Source organism: Brassica napus, chromosome A3, assembly GCF_020379485.1.
Source record: "Brassica napus cultivar Da-Ae chromosome A3, Da-Ae, whole genome shotgun sequence".
NCBI lineage: Eukaryota > Viridiplantae > Streptophyta > Magnoliopsida > Brassicales > Brassicaceae > Brassica > Brassica napus.
In genome coordinates, this window is record NC_063436.1 from 3,923,976 (window position 1) to 3,943,301 (window position 19,326).

Sequence of the window (19,326 nt, forward strand, 5' to 3'; positions counted from 1 at the left end):
TAGCGTTCTATGTTTTTATAGCGTGAACAAAAATATGAAAACTACATACTTTGTGGCAAAGGTTTTATCATTAAAAAAATTGGAAATAACACGTCATAAAAATGTTTTTCCTAAGTTGTCATAAAGGTTAGATTAAATTTATTAAGAAAAATAAGGAGGTTATGAGATTTACCATTTCATCTATATTTTGCCTTTTGAAATTTTAATTCCAGTTGGACTAAGATTTTAGATGTGATTGGGTAGAAAAAAGATCAATGTAATTAAGAAAAGTAAAGAAGGTATAAGATTTACCATTTTTATCTATATTTTGTTTTTTGAAACTTCAATTCCAGTTGGACTACCGTTTTCAATGTGATTGGATAGAAAAAAAAATTAGTGTAATTAAGAAAAGTAAGGAAGGTATAAAAATCTCTAAATTTTCTTTTAGGTAGCTTATTTCTCTTGCTCACAGTGCTAGTGATACGGTGTAGAAGAAAATAGATTAAAAAACATATCATTTACCATAAAAACTATGAATTTAAAAACCTTATTGATAGATATTAACCCAAAGAAATATTTAAGAAATTAATAGCAAATTAAAACAAAAGGAGACAAAATAAGTTTAAATGATGCGCATTGCATAGAATAGAATATGAAAGTCTCTGGACACAAATACAATAGGCATGCATTGTATTTGATGGGCTCTAGATGAGCATGCTTTATTCACATAAAACAAAAGTAGATATTAGGAAGAATTAAATAAAATGATTATTCAGGTTTTCTTAAATCCTTGATGCAGCTTCTCGAGATAATTTATTTACACCAACCCTCACAACTTAGTTTGGTCCCGTAGCAACCTTTAGTGGAGGAACAACAGAAGCAAGTCTTATCTTTGGTTTTGAGTTTTGGGCATACTTTTTGGTCGCATGTTCCTTTAGCTGCATCGACAACTATATAAACAAAAAAAGTAACAACAATATCATTTGGAGGAAAAACAATTATCGAGGATATGATGATGGAATTACAATGGTGAAAAAGATAGATGATGAACAAATGAAAACTATTATAAATGCATACATTCTTGAAGAGGAGATAAAGCAATCAAAATGATGCAAAAAATAGCGAACTGTGATGACGACATATTGTTTATGATATACACGTTTATGATTAATTCTTTTGAATTTAAACTTACTGGTTAGATGGTTGAAAGCTTCTTTAAAGATTGATTAATTTATAGATCGAAGTGTTGCTCGCTTTGCATGGCGATCCATAAAAAATGGATAGATTTGTTTGACTTGTTTTGTGGTGATTATATTAGTGTTTATTTTTTTCCTTACTTAATTGTTTACGGAAACAGTCAAACTATTATATGGTAAAGAAAAATACATATGAATTATTAACTGATTTTTTAAAAACACAAACTACTAATTATTTATAATCAACTAATTCTTAATATATATATATGGAGAGAGAGAGAGAAATAAAAATTTTACTAAATGTATCCATGAAGTAATGCTAAGTACCACGGCGTTGCTACTGCACTTCTTCTGTTCATCCATGGCTGTTTTTGGGCTTGGACAATCCTGGGGACAAATACAAAGGGACTAGACACAATGTATCCAAAACATGTTTTTAAGTGAAATGTATTTAAACAACTTGGATCTGCTTCTTGTGTTGAATCGTAAATATAAAAGTTGTATGTTCTTGTTTGACTACGATTGGGTTTTGTTTTTTTTGCTGAGTCAGTTGGGATTCAAATGAACCTAGTAAACATTTTTACAGCCGTCAGCGAACGTCAAACGCTAACACTGTGAACCATCTGTAAACGTTTAAAAGTGAACCCATTAATAAGCTTTTGGATAAGTCGTATGTAACCGCCAAACGCAAACGCCAAAAGCTCTTTTAGATAATAATAAAAACATAGCACGTTTGCTCGGTGGTGGTTTTGAGTTTTGACGGATCACCACCGTCGATAGGGATGAATATGCCGACGGGATGCGGGTTTCCGACGATTCAAACCTTCGAGAGAGCTCCCTCCGCCGCAGACTTCGAGTCCGGCGTCGAGCTCACGAACTTCCCTGCGGTAGTTTTTTTCACCTCAATACACTTTTCTCTTTCTTCCTCCTCCTGCTGAATCCGGGTCTCTTGATCTTACTCTTCTGAAGGTTTTCCGAGGGTGTGCTAGTGACTGGGAGGCCTGTTCTAAGTGGAATCCATTCAGCAATGGCCTCGATTACCTCGAGGTGTGTTTTGCTTTTACAATCACTCGGTTGATTGATTATCGAAGAATGCGGAAAATCTTATTTGCGTCGATTGGAACTGTATGAAGGAGCGTGCAGGTTCTGTTGAGGTGGATGCAATGCTTTCGAGGACGGCTCCGATATTCAATGGTGATATCAGAAGCCATGAGAGGGTAAGTAAAACTCCATTTCGATTTTAATTTTGAATAGTGAATTCGATATTGATGTGAACGTGCAGGTTTCAGCTGATTTGAGGCTATAATTGTCTCTGGTTTCTTGTTTGTCCTGTAGGTATCAATGCCTTTCTCTGATTTTGTTAGACTCTGCAAGCAGCATATGATAAGCAAAGAGAATACTGTGGGTGTTGATGCAAAGTCTTCTTGTCTAAATCCCCCTTTGCCTCACGATCCTACTACACCTGGACAAATATACCTAGCACAGGTTAGTGTTGCTTCTGATGGTCTATGAATATGTTTGATTGAACATGCACATGTATGTATTATTTATGTGTTCAGTTTCCAATTCTGAATGATGGGAAAGAAGAGAAGGTTCAACTCAAGATTCTAAGACAAGATATTCAAACGGTATGCGTATCTTCTTTCAGCTCTTGTTTTGTACTTCAGCTGCTGACATGAGCTTTCTTAACATCTACTGTCATTGATGCAGCCTTCACTCTTAGAGGGAAAGTCACTGTCTTCTATAAACTTTTGGATGAACTCTGCACAGGCTCGATCCAGTACCCACTATGATCCACATCATAACCTCTTATGCGTAGTATCAGGCTGTAAAAAAGGTTAGCCATCACAACCTCCGTGTTGAACTGCTGCTATGAAGTTGTTTCTGTTATTTTAGTGGAATCAAATTGTTTATGTATGGTCCATGTATAAATGAAATTGCGGCACTGACACTAAGAGCATGCGGTTTTATAGAATGTTAAGTCAGCCAGTTTAGAAGTCAGTTTAAGGTTCATCCTGGCAGATTCAGTGATCTAACTATATGTTGTAATCTTTGTTACATCTGAATCAATTTCAACCTTCAAATCGTCAACAGTTGTCTTGTGGCCCCCTTCCGCCAGTCCCTCGCTCTATCCTATGCCTATATACGGAGAAGCGTCAAACCACAGGTATCTTTCTTGGCCTTTCAGAACATTTCTGTGGTTATATACTTATATCTTGCATATTATTTTTCCTGGTCATGTAGTTCGGTTGGTCTAGACAATCCAAATTTATCAGATTATCCAAGAGCAGAGCATTCCCTCAAGCAGTCACAGGAAGTTACTCTTAAGGCTGGTGATGCAGTATTCATTCCCGAAGGTTGGTGAGTATACTCATTTTTTCTCAGAAAAGCTCTCCTAGTATTACATAAGAATACGCTGAAATTGCTAAAATATATTCTAATAGATCCTGCATCATATGAGTCAAAGTGTTTCCGAATCACTTGAAGTTATCATGTCTCTATTACGTAGCTTTTTCTGGCTGCGCCGCTATTCTAGAATTTTAATTACTCAATTAACGTATACAAAAGAAAATGTCTCCGCCTGAATAATTGGCATTTGTTTAGTTTGTGGGTGTGTAGATAGCTCATGTTATGTAGTATGCATATGCCTAGAGCCTCTGAACCAAATGCTTGACATGTATTTTTGTTAGCTAGCTTAGTGTCATGCTAACGAAAATGACACTTCATTGGTTAGGAGAAGTACTCTGTAATATAATTGCCTGTATTTAAGCTTTGAGAATTTACTAAGTAAGCCTTATAGAAATGATGTGACGGTATTCAGTAGAAGATTAATGGATTATCTCAGATTATCATGTTACTTTTTGCAGGTTTCATCAGGTGGATAGCAATGAGCTGACTATTGCTGTCAACTTTTGGTGGCAATCAAACATTATGTCTAACATGCCGGAACATATGGATTCATATTATCTTCGCCGGATTACAAGAAGGTTTGATTATAAATGTTGGATTCTTTATAAATAATATCTTTTCGCGTTACCGTTATTGTCTTGTTTCCTAACTTCTGTTCTTTTTTCTTTCCATGTGCTTGCATCTTGTGTCATACTATAAGATTGATAGACAAAGAAATGGTATGTAAGTTATTCTGTCTCATCAGTACATATTGTTGGAAATTATGATAGTTTTTTTACTCATCCTGATTTTGAGTTTAAAAATGTAGGTTCGTCTACTCACCTTAACGTACATTTGCCAAGTTTACTACCCTATATTTACCGTGCGACTTGGATTTTGACAGAGCCTGTTAGTTTCGAGGCCTTCTTCAACTGATTTGAAGCAACCGTATGATCATCTTGACCAATGTAAAATTGGTCAATCAGGTAGTAAGACCCTGATGGTTTGAATCCTATGAAAACCTTCAATGTCTTGTCTGACTTGTCCGGTGATGGAATCATTGCAGAAGGTGGGGATGATAACTCAAGAAATAAAAGCATTGAAAAAGGCATCGGGACATCACGTGAGAAAACGCCGCTGCACGATCTAGATCCTTCTGCTTCCCACGCACTTCATGACCTTATTTCCTTAGTCCATGACCACGTTAATGCTGTTGGTACAAGTAGGGAACTGCAGCACACATCACCCAGTTCTTCAGACATAGCTTCAGAGAGGGACAATAGCAAGATCCTGGTGAATGCATTGTCTTCTCTAGAAGATGATCGTATTGCGCATATGCTTTGGAATCTAGAAGCATCTAGACTTCGTGATGTTCTCCTTGCAATGGCAGTAAGTTTACAATAAGTGGTTTCTAGCGCACTTCATCATTTTGGTCGAAATGGATAACTTTTTATTTGTTTTACATGGATATTAAGTTCTTTGAACTAACGTACTCGTATAATGTAACTCACTTCAGCGTTATTTCCCAAGAACCTTAGAAGCGTTAATAATCCACATGCTCTCACCTGTTGCTGCGGAAGTGCTAACACAGAAGTTTGATGAGATTGACCAACAGAGTGGTGAAGAAGATAGGTTTGTTCTGAAAGCAAATCTTCTAGTGTTTTATTTCCATACTTTGAAACTGAAGAGTAACGTGTTATTTTACTTCCTTTTCCCCTTTTCCAATTCATAGGAGCCAGTTCTATCGAGAATTTTATGGTGCCTTCGATGATGAATCAGCTGCGATGGATATAATTTTAACTAGGAAAGAGTCTTTTGCATTTCAGGTATGTTCCCCACTGTATCGAGTGTGAACCATAGTAAAATCAAAGGAGATAACTTTTTTGTGTATCAGACGTAGTTGATGCAGAAAAGACTTATCATCAAATTCTATGAATTTTTATACAGGCCTTTAAGAATGTACTAGACAAGTATTTGGGGGTTCACATTACTTCACCAACATCAAACCTATGAAGCATGTCTCGGCATCGTGTACTGGCTGATCGGACAAGAGAGAACATGTTGCTATTGATATACTATTGCGAACATAAGCGAAGAGGGTATCGACGACACTCGCCATGCGCTCGCCGTGTGTATTACACATGCAAAATGATAATTTTCATTGGTTACATCAAGGTTTAAGCCAAAACACCAGTTCAAAAGTAGTAATATCTAAAATATGGTTAGAAAACCATAAACTCTAAAATTCTGATTCAGAAACATGATCTTTAGAATTTTAATACTTGCACAAACGTAAATCATCTTCCAATTCATCCTCATCAACCAAAGACAAAACAGGACTTTTAGACCATATGATTCCCTCTCTGGGTTTGACGATAGATTATATCATAAGGCACATCAACACTATTATTGCTCGCTTTACGTGATACTAGTTTAGCGTTCAATAGCAAGCGCTTCGTGTACATCGCATGGCCTTGGAGTCTTAAGGCGACTGAATCCCATTTGGATAAACTAGTATCTTAAGCTTCTGTTCAAAAAAAGAAAAGTCATAACCATACAGTTAAGCTATATATATGAAGAATTTAGAACCTGATGTATGGTATAAAAATAGTTATTCAATGAAAAAGTTAGTGAAACAAAAAACGAGTACGAGCTAGAAATAAGCAAAAGCATAAAGCATAACACAAAGGGAGTGTTTGTGACTTTTTTTTTGTCTTTGAGGAATATTAATATTTGATTTAATTTGTAAAGTTATGGATATTCAAACTTGTCATGTCAAAGGGAAATAAATTATGGATCAAAAAAAAATTTGTTGATATATATATATTTTTTTTTGAAAAAAATCTTTTTTTTGTTTTTTTTTTTTTGCATAAAGCATATAGCACAAAGGGAGTGTTTGTGACTTCTTCTTTTTTGATTTTTTTTTTGATATTTTGCCCATCCCTATAACCAATTACACATCTAAAATCGAACTGAATCGATGTCGTGAACTAGAAAACTTTCATTAATATATTAAATTCATCAGTTTACCATATATTAAATCTTAAATAATAACGAGTAAACCCAAGGATCAACTGCATGTGCTTTTAAATTTGTCATCCATGGGACTGTTAATTAATTAAATAACGATAAAGTTATGTAAACTTTCCTTAAGACTAATAAAGGGACCAAAGCAGATGTCAAAAAAAAAGAAGGGACCAAAGCTCTTTGTAATAAATAAAGGTTTAAAAGGGTTAGCTTGCTCTCTACTTTTCTTTTCCTTATAAAGTGAAACCCTACCGACTTCTTCGCGGCTGACCAACAAATAAATAAAAAACATTCGGAATCTTCCAGACACATCCACTATTGGCTGCTCTCTGGTACGTGAAAACTTGTTCATATGTTTCCTCGTCTCTGCTTGGTTAAATTGTTTTCTTCTCCCAAGTATCGCCATGGACTAGACTCTTACCTCCTTCGAGTCTAGCACACATAAATTAAGAGCTGTCTGCAACATTAATTAAACATTAATTACATGTGCAACCTCTTAGGTTTTTCAAGATCATTAGCAAATTGCACAGTTTAAATGCTTTTTTCACTATGGTTAACTTTGAAGACCTATATATAATAAGACATGGTTTTTGAGCTTTGCAGATTTTTTTACTGTGAAAAAATGTGTGAAAATATGAGTTTATCCGAAGAAGAAATCAGAATGCTTTTCAGAGTCAACAAGACACTTAACCATATGCTCAAAGATCGTGGGTACATTGTCACGGATGCTGAACTTGAGATGACACAAGAACAGTTTATCGACCAATACGGCGAGAACATGGAAAGAAAAGATCTTGTTATTCTCAAGACTAAGAAGAACGATGAATCTGATAAGGTTTGTGAGTAAGTTTTTTGTTTTTAAGTGTTTTTTTTTTCAATTCTTCTAATTTAATGCTCAAGTTCCTTCTCGTGGTGGTGGTAGATCTTTGTCTTTTTTCTACAAGAAACAAAAGTTAAAATGGTCGGCATCAAGGCTTGCTTTGAGCGCATGGTAGCTCAGAACGTCTTCAGAGCAATTCTTGTTGTGAGGAAGGATATGAATCGCTTCGCTCTCTCTGCTGTAACCGACGCAAACTCAAAACGAATACTTTACTTGGAAAGTTTTAAGGTTTGTGAGAAAGTTTATGCTGCTCCTCCCTTGTTTGTGTCTCGAAACCTACTCTTATAAAGCTCATGTTTCATGTGCAGGAGACAGAGCTTCTAATGAACGTGAAGGAACACGCTTTTGTTCCGGGGCATATAGCTCTGACAACTGAGGAGAAGAACGCTTTGTTGGAGAAGTACACTGTGCAAGAGAATCAGGTTAGGTATCTTGACACTCTTTAACCAATGAAAACGAGACAAAACAAAACTTTGATGTTTGATCTCTTTGTTGGGATTGTTTTTTCACTGTAGCTAACATGTTTGTTTTTTACTCACTTGTGTTGGATTTTTGATAGCTTCCACGTATTCAGTATACGGACCCTATAGCGAAATACTATGGGCTAAAACGTGGAGAAGTCGTGAAGATCATACGCAACAGTGAAACATCTGGTCGTTATGTCACATACCGCTTTGTTATATGATACTAAGAGCTTCTGATAGGATCAGATCATGGAGTTACCGGATAAAGACTTAGAACGACTTCATTAGTTTTTTAATTTAGTGAAATTTTCAGTTTTGGTGAGGAGATGTAAGGAACTTTATATGTTTTTATCTCAATCAATATATATATATAGATAGTAGTTGAAAGACTTGGACCTTGATCATGATATATAGTGCATGTCAAGAATAGACACTGCTCAATGGCTATATTATAAGTAATCAAACTAAAAAAAAAACTCAAGTCCTAAAAACTGAAAAGCGGATTCACAAAGGAGATGCTGTGGTTTTGTGACATGCTTCTTCAGCCAATAACCTCTGAGTTTGAGTCATCAGAAGGCCATATCACGGTCTCCATCAGCCGTTCACGCATCAAGGCCAAGTTCTCATCTGATATATCTTGATATATCTTCCCATGGTCGCATTTCTATAACAAACAACAAACTAGAACACCATTAGTTTTTGAATCTTTTCTGGTTCCCATGACAGATTTAGAGGTTGGTTTTACCTTGATCCACTTGCCATACAAGTGGAGACGCGTGATCATAACTCTTTCTGCAAGCTCCTGACTCTCCTACAAGTCAGTTGTGACAAGATAAACACAAGAGTTCTCATTTGATTCTCTAGTCAATATGTTTCATGCCAAGGTCTAAACAAGTATGAATTAAAAGTAATATACCACAACACAGAAAGTGGTTATGATAAAAACAAATATATTTTAGCAAAAAATAAAAACAAATATATGAAACTGCTTATTCTTATTCTCATTCACTAGCATAGGAAGAACTCTCAACCCAAAGGGCTCTCCCAAAACCTTCTATAATTTTACAACCTTGAACAATTTCCCCTCACTAACTGCACTCTAAGTAACTCACAAGAGCTACGATCTACTACATTTAGTCCTACGCTAAATATAGTAGATCAATAGATAAAGTTTAAGCAGCTAAACATCTTCAACTAGGCTTATCAGATGCTATAGACTAAGTTTTTGTTACCTTGCCGAGTTTGCGGAGGAAACGTTTGCCTTCAGTTGGTCTGTTTGATACGACGTAACTATTGTAAAACAAAAAATAAACCATAAGACCATAAGCCAAGAATTATAATCTAATCAAGTATTTTTGTAATCATTGCACATGAGTGACTTACTTATAAAACCAAGTGTATTGGGGAGGATTCATTTCATATAACTGATGAAGAACCGTCCTCACAGCTTTGTAAGTGAAATAGTTAATAAGTTGCTGCAAAATTTGTAAAAGTGATGAGAGAGCCATATAAGCTTAAAACAATTTGTTTCATTCAAAAAAGTTCTCACCGTTTTGACATCTCCGAAGGTATCATCGTAGTTCCCAGCAACGTCCTCGTTAACAATCAAGAGCTTCTTCTTGCTCCTTCTACTCGCAATTCTTGGTACGCGTTTAGAAGAAATCCTGAAAACAATGCTTGAGCCAGTAAAGGAGCTTCCTAACTCTAGCTTTCTTGAACTGCCATGGATCTTCTTCTTGCTCCTCGTGTGAGCATCCAGACATAAACATGGAACGCTCGGAGAATCCATCACAGATGAGCCAATAACAAACAGAGACCCCACCATTACTCCCAAGCAGCAAGAAGATCAGAACTATTCCCCCGGTGATATGGGAGAACCAGTTTCAGAAATCAACAAAGAGTTTGGTGGATGGATGGTAAGAATCTGAAGAAAGAAAGAAAGATGAAACGTGTTTGGGGTAATACGAAACAGAGGAACACGAGTTGGGTGTGTAAGATGGAAAATGGCCGTTGAATAACAGCCAGTCAAAAATCATATACAAGTCTTTTAGATATTTATTTTTTCTTCCTAAAAGCAAAGGCAAAGACAAACAAGAAAACCCACCGGGTGGGCTTTCGGGTTCACGTGGATTGGATACTAAGTAGAATAAGGTCGTCTTGTAACTTGTAACTTAGAAATTGCACAGAGCATATCACATGTCCATCTTAAAGGAATAGACTAGGAAAATACTAATGTAGAGAAAATAGATTGAATGTGGTTAAAGAGGTGCGATAGACCAATTGCCAAGAAGAAAAGTCCAGGTACGATGTGGACCACCCATGTTATAGCTTTGAAGGTTCACTACATTGCAAATATGAATGACTTGAATATGAATGTAACAGTTGAATAATGTTGTAAATATACATTTATATGGTTAATAAGAGGTGCCATAGACCAAGTGCAAAGAAGAAAAGTCCCGGTACAGTGTGGACCACCAATGTTATAGCTTTGAAGGTTAAAGATTGTGGAGGATGGCAACTGGCAATAAATATATAACTTTGCAAAGATAGACGAATTTAAGATTCAGTATATAACAGTTGAACGAGCAAAGGTCTTGATTTTTGCTTCAAGAATGATGATGATTTCATGTGTATGTAGTCATGTATGTGTAATAAGCGAGAAGACGTTATTAAATTTTAATATTTGTGTAACTTTAATTGATGTCACGTATAATATCAGCATGACATGCAAAAATAGACTCTGCTTAAGAAAATCAAGTATTAACGTAATCACTGATGTAGCTGATAGGACAACGACACCATTTATCATCTCTAGCGATAATCAATCACATATCAAATTATCAACCGATAATTTTTTCCCTCTTATTATGTAAGCTATCCAAATAGAACCGTTGCTCAATAAGAACATCCCTATCAGTTTAGAGCACAAGAACATGTTTCAAGCTACCTTTTATTTTAAAATCATAGTTTTAAATATACAAGACACCCTTTAGACTTTAGTTTAGCTTTATTTGTCTTTAAATTAAAAAGCCAATAGCTAGAAGTTTCAATACAGAGAACCACAGGACCACATCCACGTGGTCTCGACCGACCACACTTCAGAACCCGAAAAGCCCTGAAAATATTTAAATCAATTAATAAGCTAAAAACGTATACCTATTCGAAGCAAAGGTAGTCTACTTCTTTATATATATATATACACACACACACTCATAGAGATGCATCAAGATTCCACTTACACATTCTAAAAAACTCTAGACTTTTATCAAAACCAGAGAAAATCAAGAAGAACATATGGCGAGATCACCATACTACGGTTCTTCATACTTAGACTACCTCTCTCTCCCAAACCCACATCTATGTTTCTTCTTCATGGTCGTCTTCTTCGTGTTCTCCTTCACGTGGTACTTGAACTACGAGTCCATCCTCGAAGACACCATGAATAATCTCAAGTTCTTCATCATCCTCTCCCCTCTCTTCCTCCTCCTCCTCGTCCACTTCTTCTCCGGGGGACTTTCCTTGTACGTCCCCTTGCCTGAACAAGACTCCATCCACCATGCCGGTTCTTCCCCTTGGGGCGTAGCAGCCGTGCTCGTGGTCATCTTGTTCATGGTCTCGTACCAGTCAGACATCCATGAGATGTGGTTCCCCTTTGGGGCTAAGTAGATCGATCAACTTGATTTTTCCTTAAAACGTATTACCAGCTCTGTCTAGCTAGATATGGAGCAACCATGTTAAATATCAAGTAGTATATATGTACTTTTCTCGTTTGATGAAGATTTTAGTCCTGCATGTTTGTAGGAGTGAAACTTTTGTCCGAAGATATCTAAAGTCATATCAGAGTGTCCATATATGTTGATGAAGTCGTTTCTGCTTGTATTCGTAAATATCATATGGAAAAATGAGATGAAGATGACTTGTTTTGATGCAATAGAAAGTTTAATAGATGGCTTGTTTTGATGCAATACGAATATTGCACCTAATGTGTGTACATTGACTTTGGACCACTACTGGTAGTAGTGGTTCTTCTTGTCCTCTTTTGACAAGTGGGAGTTGTTATTGTCGTGATTTTCACCTTTTTGTAAAGAAATGGTCGGTCACAACGCCGTTATATATTTTTTTGCAGGAATATAAAATGCTCCGTCACAAAAGAATCTTGGATACAGCAGATTTGTTGCTTATTTTTATAAAGTTATCGGAAACGTTGCATTGTTTTGGTTATAGAAAGAGTAACGTTGAAAGCAATTGCTTACTATTATAATACCTACAGCGTTCTTTAATTTTCAACTTTGTTTATGAGAAAAAGACACCAACGTATTTTACTTTCATTTCCCACCACTCTTTTATAAAGTTAGGCGTAGATTTTAGTGTATGACAATTCATAAATACTCAGGATTGAGAGCGATGTTTCCCCACTATGATTTTGCCAAATTTTCTAATAGATCTTCCAAAATGATGGACTAGATGATTGATCCACGTTATGCTTGAGAAAATATTATTTCTAAAAAGTTCTGAAACACACATTATTTCAAGTGAGACTTGAGACCATAAAGAAAATGTTCATAAAGAAAAAGTAAACATGCCTCTTTTATATCAAATTATGTGGACTGTATAATGGACATTAAATAGCCCACCGACTGACCCATATGGGCCCAAATAGAGTGACGAGTAGGAAAACAACAAATCTTGAACAAAGGACGAAAGCCATAACTTAGAGGTTCTCTTCAAGCTCAGCTATCTGCAACTGTCTCAAACCAAGAGACATATATTCTTCTTGTGCTATTAAAAGAAGAAACTTAAAACTCTATCATCCATAAGTTCTTTCACTACAACAATCCTTGCTTTTACTACAATCTTATTAACCGGGGAGCTTAACATGATCAACCAACCAGGTCATAAAAGGTAAAAACGATCTGAACCAGAAGAGAAAGCTTACCATGACTACTTCACACGAATTTCACCTGGAAAGCTACTCTCCTGACTCTCAGATATTAAAAGCGACGAGAGAGCTAGACTACGACTGCTAAGACAAGCACATTTTGATATATACATCATAGAGATGCAGAGATACATCACTAACAGAAGCGAAAACGGTATGCATCACCACTCTCATCCACGCATCATCATAAGTTCCCGTGCAAGTATCATAATCATCATATAGTTGTTCCTCGTTCTCCAACAGAATCATTCTCAGATGCATCTTCAAACTTCTCAGCCCCATTGGCTTCCTAGCATCCTTCGCCTGAAACTTCCTTCTCACCTTTCTCCTTACCTTCAAGTTTATGCTGAATCTCTTTCGCTTCAGCCACATTAACATCTTTCACCGCAACATCCTCTCCTCGAGCCACATGGTTCCCCTTCCCATCACCACTAGTACGCGAATCAGACCCCACAGTGTCATCCCCCTCACTTCCCGACTCATTCTCCACAACTTCTTCCACCATATTCCTCCTCTCAAGATACTGCAACCTCCTCCTCAAGTCACCCAACTCCCTCTCCATCAAGAACAGCCTCTCCTTCAACGTCAAGTTCTCTTCCTCGAGCTGCGCAATATGACTATCCTGATCATCAACTCGACTCTCCAACACATTGTTATACTCATAACCACCGTAGCTCGGATAAATCATCTCAAACCTACTCAAATCATGATCCAACCTCCTCTCAACCTCCACATGCTCCTCCACATCACTCCCACTCGATCCTCCTTCGTCCTCGTCCTCATCATCATCATGTCCATCAGATCTCAGCCTAATCAGCCCCTTCATCGATCCGTAACCGTCAACGCCCCACTCCTCCTTCGCCATATCTCCCAGCACCTCCCTCGACGGAGAAAACATCGGCGTCTGGAGTATCGCCGGCGTCACGGGGCACGGAGACACCAGCTCGGCGATTCCGCCGGATTTCTTGGCGCGGATGATAAACGACGTCGTGTTCCTCGGAGCGTAAGGGACGTATCGGTTGTTACTGTTACCGTACTTCTTCTTCGGGTAAAACTTCTTCGTTTTTAATCGGTTCTGAGATTGGAGCTCGTTGAGCGTCGGCGGCTTGTAACCGCCGCCAGGTTGTTGCGGCGGCGGAGGGTTGTACATCCTCATCATCGGCGGTGGGGGTCTCTTATCGGTTACGATCTTCTTCCCTTTCCAGCTGTTGTTGTTGTTGCTCCGGTTCGTTTTGGTATGGTTAGATCCGAAGCTCATGCTAGGGTTGGGGTTATAGCTCCGGGGATTCATCATCAGAGTCTGGTTGTTGTTGTTGCTCATCATAACCGGTGGTTGATGGTTTAAACCGATAATCGGATGGGGCTGGTTCATAATCCGAGGCTGAACCGGGTTCATTAGGGACGGCTGAGGTGGAATCATCCTCTGCGGAGGAGGTTGAGCTATCATCTGTGAAGGAGGATTCATGAGCTTAGATTGATCGTTCATCTTGACAATACAAAACACACTAAATAATGAAACAAAATCAGCAGATAGATCGATCAAGCAGAGATTAATCTGAGTGATTTGGAGTGAGAATCCCCAAATTTCAAACCACGGATCAGAGAAGAAACAACACAGAGATCAATCAAAAACAAAGGCAGCAAGCAAGAGAATCTCTCTGGAATTTGAGTTTTCAGATTTTAATTCTTCAGCTTAAGGAGTTTTGAGAGTCTTGTAATTGGATCTGGGGAATTTTTCAAAATTACAAGAGGAAAATTAAAAACGAAAAGAAAACTTCTGGTACGAACGGAACGGCTTTGTGATGATAAGATTCTTTAAATAGAGGCCAGGGTAGGCTTGCTTGGTCCAATCAACGAAGGACATTCTACACGTTAAAAAGCAACGGCTTAGATTTTATTCATTTTGAAGCTGAGAAGAGTCGGTTACGGGTTTCTTTGATCTAATCGTAAGTGTTGGTTAACTTAAACCGGAACACAGATGGTAAGCAGGCCCAGACCTCGAATCAGATGTGGGCCTTAATGGGCTGGCCTGATATACTTTCCTACGTGGCTAGAGGAAATCCTATGTGGGGCCCTGTTTCGATTTCTATTCTGACGTGGCAACAACCAGATCACTGTAAGTCTGTAACCGTACGTGTTCTTCATCTCGACCTTGTCTCTTCCACATTATCTGCTTCACTCTCTCTCTCTCTCTTTCTAGAGCAACAATGGCTACGGCTGCTTCTTCCCTTACAATCGCGTCGTCGTTCTCCGAGCCCAGGATTCAGATCTGTTCCTCGAAGCGCACAAGCCTTTCACTCCAATACTCAATCCCGTATAAAGCCAATTCACGGAGCAGGAGGAGACTCGTGGTAAGCTCCGTTTCAGCGCCCAAAGTTGAGCTCCGTACTGGACCCGATGATCTCATTTCATCCCTCCTCTCTAAGGTCTGTATCGGTTTGAGTCAAATACTTAAGTGGAAAGCAGAGCAAATCCAACTGTGTTTTTGATGATTATGGATTGGTGTGTTTCACACAGGTTGCGAACAGTGATGGAGGCGTGACGCTTAGCCCTGAGCAACACAAGGAGGTGGCGCAAGTGGCTGGAGAGCTTCAAAAGTACTGTGTGAGCGAGCCTGTTAAGTGCCCTCTTATCTTCGGAGGTAAGAATCTAAGCAGATTGCTTCTTCCTTGAATAAAAAATGTAAACTTTAGGGTTCTGGTGTGCAGATTGGGACGTGGTGTACTGTTCTGTACCGACATCTCCCGGTGGAGGCTACAGAAGCGTGATAGGGCGTCTCTTCTTCAGAACTAATGAGATGATTCAAGGCATTGATTCTCCTGATATCGTGAGGAACCGAGTTTCCTTTACTGCTTTGGGGTTTCTTGACGGAGACGTCTCCTTGACAGGTGAAACTGCAAAACCTTGGAGATGTATTTGGTCAGAGACAATATGTGTTTAATGTTTAAAACCTGTGTTTGGTTTTTGTAGGGAAGCTGAAAGTGTTGGACAGTGAGTGGGTTCAGGTGATATTCGAGCCTCCGGAACTCAAGGTTGGTTCTCTGGAGTTTAAATATGGGTTTGAAAGCGAAGTGAAGCTTAGGATCACATACGTCGATGAGAAACTTAGGTTGGGATTAGGCTCTAGAGGATCGTTGTTCGTCTTCAGGAGGCGTCAGTAATACATTTATATGCTTCTATGTCTCTTCTCTCCCTCGTCCAACTGAACAGAAACATATGAGAGTACCTGCGAGAGTGTGTAATGGTGTAAAAAATCACAAAATATGTGTTTAAGATGGAACTTTGTTGTAATGTAAACTTCGTTCCGAGGGCGTATCACTTACGATGAATTGTTAGCTATATATGTTATGAAGTTGTGTTCAAATCTCTCACCAGAGTGTTAAACTAGAAAAGCACCATCTACAGATTCAGAATTGTCACCTGTTGAGGAACAAAGCATACATGAGTAGTTTCTAAAAGATTCTATCTATAATGCTCTCGATGCACGTTTACTCTAATGTATAATACATAAAGATGCACATATAATGATTACCACAAGCCTGAATATGATTACCAATGCCCTCGCCCTCTTCCTGATCTTCCCCTTTCCCTTTCCATGGCCAAATTTATCATCTGTTCTTCCGTAATCAAAACATATTCGTTCTGATATTCACCCCCTGACCATAAACAGCAGATTACAATCACATCTCTCTCTCAGTGTAACCATTTCTGATTGAATGATCCCAAGCTCATAAGCCATTGACTGAATGACAGATAAGAGGTGTGCTGCTAATCAAAATAACAGACTTTTTGGTTGTTTACTTTTAATCCCTGTTCGAAACTAAGCTAAGCTAGGCGTTAGTCGGGCGGTCCATATGGACCTAGCGAGTTAATGAAAATCGGGGATTAAGCGGGGTCTAGTTTCTAGGCCTTTACGTATATATATATATATATATATATCTATAATTATTATATATGTCAACTATGTACAATAAGTTGTCTCCGCTCATATGGTAAGTGACTGGTTTATGTTTCAATCACCCCAGATTCGTACAACATCCTACGTTTTCTCAAGCTCAAAAATGGCTGCCTCCACCATTTTCCCAGATTTTTTTCACTCATTTCGTCATTTATTTTGTTATTTAGTCATTTAGTTTAGATTTTATAGATCTAAGGTTAGATTCGTCAAACGAGTTGGATTGACGGCATATTTCACTGTTACGCGGGTAACGCGGCAAAAACTCGGTCATCCGCCTAAAAGCTCTAATTTGCTCCACCTCGCCATGGTTAAGCTCCGACCACCACCGATGCGGTCGATTAAGCGGTTACGCGGGCGATTTTTCGAACATGACTTTTAATCAGTTGCGCACATAGAAGACGGATTTCAATTACAAATATCCATATATAACTATACATGCATAAAGGCCCAATAACTAACGGTTTTATTGAAAAGCCCAATAACTAACTACTGCGTAGTCTACTAGCGATTGAGTGAGTCAGAAAGTCATCAAAACAGAGAGAACAAACTCTCTCCTTGCCTGACATGAAGATAACCTCGGTACGGTTCAAGACGGATTGTTCGGACCTAGTGGATATGGCTACGAATCCGATGGATAGGTCAACTTTTGAGACAGAGATTGAGGTGTTCCAAAGAATATAGGAAAACTTCGCTGATGTGAGTTTGTCTCATATTCTTCGAAGTAGGAATGGTCGAACGGACGGGCTAGCAAAAGAAACAAGAAGCAGAGGATTTCAATTACAAATATCCAGATATAACTACACATGCTTAAAGGCAACACACCCGAATAGATGGAGATGCTCTTCAGAGAATCAGTTCGTCTACCACCACTTGATCTAATTTACATGGGCACTCGACAAAAAAAAACTCTCTCCTTGCCTTTGTTTGTGGAATCTTAAGTCGATAGAGAGAGTAACAATGACGGTGGACGATGCTAATTTCATCTCCCTTACGACATCACCGAGGATGATCTCTGCCGTGGTTTCGCTACTTACGGCACCATTATCTACATTAAGGTAGGTTTCTCTCTTTTCCTTGTTGTGAGTTGCTACAAGTTCCTAATTTAAGTTTCACTGGATGATATAAATGTGTTGAGCTGGTTATTGTGTGTTTCTTTTGACATATTGGAGATTGTGAATGACCAGAGTGTAAGAGGGAAGTGCTACGGCTTTGTTACATTTTCAAATCGTCGATCTGCTTATGATGCCATTCAAGAATGGATGGAAAAGTATGTTTATTGTTATTTATAATATGGAAGCATTCATTTCATTGCTTAACTTATTTGTTTTTTTTTTAATTTCTATATTGACGGTACTGAGCTTGTTCTAATCAGAGTATTGGTGGGCGTGTAGTGCGTGTGAACGAGGTGACAACAAGATTTGGTGGATGGTTGAATACAGGTGGTCAAGGGAGGTTTCAACCCCAAAGCCCTGATGGGAGAAGTGATTTTGGTTATAAAAGGGATCGGTTTAGTGATAGGTCACGGGAGCGGGATAGGTCTCATGAGAGGAGAAGGGATAATCATTATTCAGAGAAGGAAATGTAATAAGTGTGGGTGAGTTAGAAATATAGAGCAGAAAATAATAAACACACAGAGTTTGTTAACGGAATTATATCTTCGGGACCTCGTTCAGATTTCATTGATCACTAGAACAAAAATACAAATACATCATTATTTGCTAACGCATACACTAGGCACAAACCTCCTGGCACGTTCTTTTTTATATAGATATCTATAGAGATTAGGAATCAAGCACGCATGCATAGATCACCATCCGGCTGCACCAGAACTCACTGTCTTCTACAACAACAATCTTCACAGACCTCTTTAATGAAACCGTATGTGCTAAATTTCCCCTGAATCTAGGCTTCAATCTTCCATCACCTCGAAAAGTACGTCATCAAGTATGTCAACACCAGAGGCACATCAAAGATACTAACAAGCACGTCACACCAACGCACAGTTTGGTCACTACACCACAACGGACACACCAAAACGCTTGATCACCCAAGCACACACAAAGCTCACAAGAGCTACCCACGATGGCTAATCTCCACCATACAAAGCGCCAACTCCAACGCCACCAAACTAAGTCCACATCGAACTCCATTAGACAATGCTTCAGAATGTCCGTCGACACCAAGTAGTAACACACACCAAAGAAACCTCTCTCTCTCTCTTCTCTCTTTATTCTATAGATGGTTCTCTTCTCGTAAAACATGTCCCTCTTTATATAATAAACCTTAGACTTGCTCTCGAAGTTCATTAAATGCACATTAATGAACTTCAATTTTCATGTAAAGAAACTTTTATATTCCTCTCCAAATAACACTTCCTCTCCAACCAAAACATTTTTGCTTAATGAAAAACGTTTTTTTATCTTCAGCAAGATATTCTCTTTATTTTTTCAAGCTCTACTTACACACGCAATCATAATTGGCGAACTCCTAATAAA

General features: G+C 38.2%; 6 protein-coding genes across 7 annotated transcripts; 4 read left to right on the forward strand and 2 right to left on the reverse strand.

Moving 5' to 3' along the window:
- The first annotated feature begins 1,832 nt into the window (after positions 1-1,832).
- On the forward strand, positions 1,833-5,860 carry LOC106434419 (hypoxia-inducible factor 1-alpha inhibitor). The gene is made up of 15 exons (XM_013875296.3): positions 1,833-2,062; positions 2,145-2,222; positions 2,309-2,392; positions 2,511-2,660; positions 2,735-2,803; positions 2,886-3,012; positions 3,270-3,342; positions 3,420-3,536; positions 4,043-4,162; positions 4,285-4,303; positions 4,468-4,549; positions 4,630-4,952; positions 5,080-5,195; positions 5,296-5,389; positions 5,511-5,860. The coding sequence occupies exons 1-15, from the start codon at positions 1,958-1,960 to the stop codon at positions 5,574-5,576; spliced, it is 1,623 nt and encodes a 540-aa protein (XP_013730750.2). The 5' UTR covers positions 1,833-1,957; the 3' UTR covers positions 5,577-5,860.
- Positions 5,861-6,485: 625 nt separating this feature from the next.
- On the forward strand, positions 6,486-8,437 carry LOC106434433 (DNA-directed RNA polymerases II and IV subunit 5A-like). Its single transcript, XM_022712172.2, has 4 exons — positions 6,486-7,425; positions 7,513-7,698; positions 7,779-7,892; positions 8,030-8,437. The coding sequence occupies exons 1-4, from the start codon at positions 7,174-7,176 to the stop codon at positions 8,153-8,155; spliced, it is 678 nt and encodes a 225-aa protein (XP_022567893.1). The 5' UTR covers positions 6,486-7,173; the 3' UTR covers positions 8,156-8,437.
- Positions 8,264-10,110, reverse strand: LOC106434466 (chaperonin-like RbcX protein 2, chloroplastic). 2 transcript variants are annotated; one of them, XM_013875340.3, is made up of 5 exons: positions 9,484-10,110; positions 9,318-9,409; positions 9,167-9,224; positions 8,680-8,745; positions 8,264-8,598 (listed from the first exon to the last, which is right to left on the reverse strand). In XM_013875340.3, the coding sequence occupies exons 1-5, from the start codon at positions 9,757-9,759 to the stop codon at positions 8,476-8,478; spliced, it is 615 nt and encodes a 204-aa protein (XP_013730794.1). In that variant the 5' UTR covers positions 9,760-10,110; the 3' UTR covers positions 8,264-8,475. The 2 variants fall into 2 exon arrangements, with proteins under 2 accessions (XP_013730794.1, XP_022567901.1); XM_022712180.2 differs by having other exon boundaries at positions 8,264-8,615; positions 9,484-9,960.
- An 821-nt stretch (positions 10,111-10,931) lies between these two features.
- Positions 10,932-11,899, forward strand: LOC106434496. Its single transcript, XM_013875372.3, has one exon. It carries the CDS (start codon positions 11,229-11,231, stop codon positions 11,598-11,600), a length of 372 nt encoding a protein of 123 aa, XP_013730826.1. The 5' UTR covers positions 10,932-11,228; the 3' UTR covers positions 11,601-11,899.
- An 817-nt stretch (positions 11,900-12,716) lies between these two features.
- On the reverse strand, positions 12,717-14,504 carry LOC106434475. Its single transcript, XM_013875353.3, has one exon. The coding sequence runs from the start codon at positions 14,357-14,359 to the stop codon at positions 13,163-13,165; it is 1,197 nt and encodes a 398-aa protein (XP_013730807.2). The 5' UTR covers positions 14,360-14,504; the 3' UTR covers positions 12,717-13,162.
- A 385-nt stretch (positions 14,505-14,889) lies between these two features.
- Positions 14,890-16,239, forward strand: LOC106434485 (probable plastid-lipid-associated protein 8, chloroplastic). The gene is made up of 4 exons (XM_013875362.3): positions 14,890-15,299; positions 15,391-15,514; positions 15,582-15,761; positions 15,844-16,239. Exons 1-4 carry the CDS (start codon positions 15,081-15,083, stop codon positions 16,032-16,034), a joined length of 714 nt encoding a protein of 237 aa, XP_013730816.2. The 5' UTR covers positions 14,890-15,080; the 3' UTR covers positions 16,035-16,239.
- Positions 16,240-19,326: the final 3,087 nt, after the last annotated feature.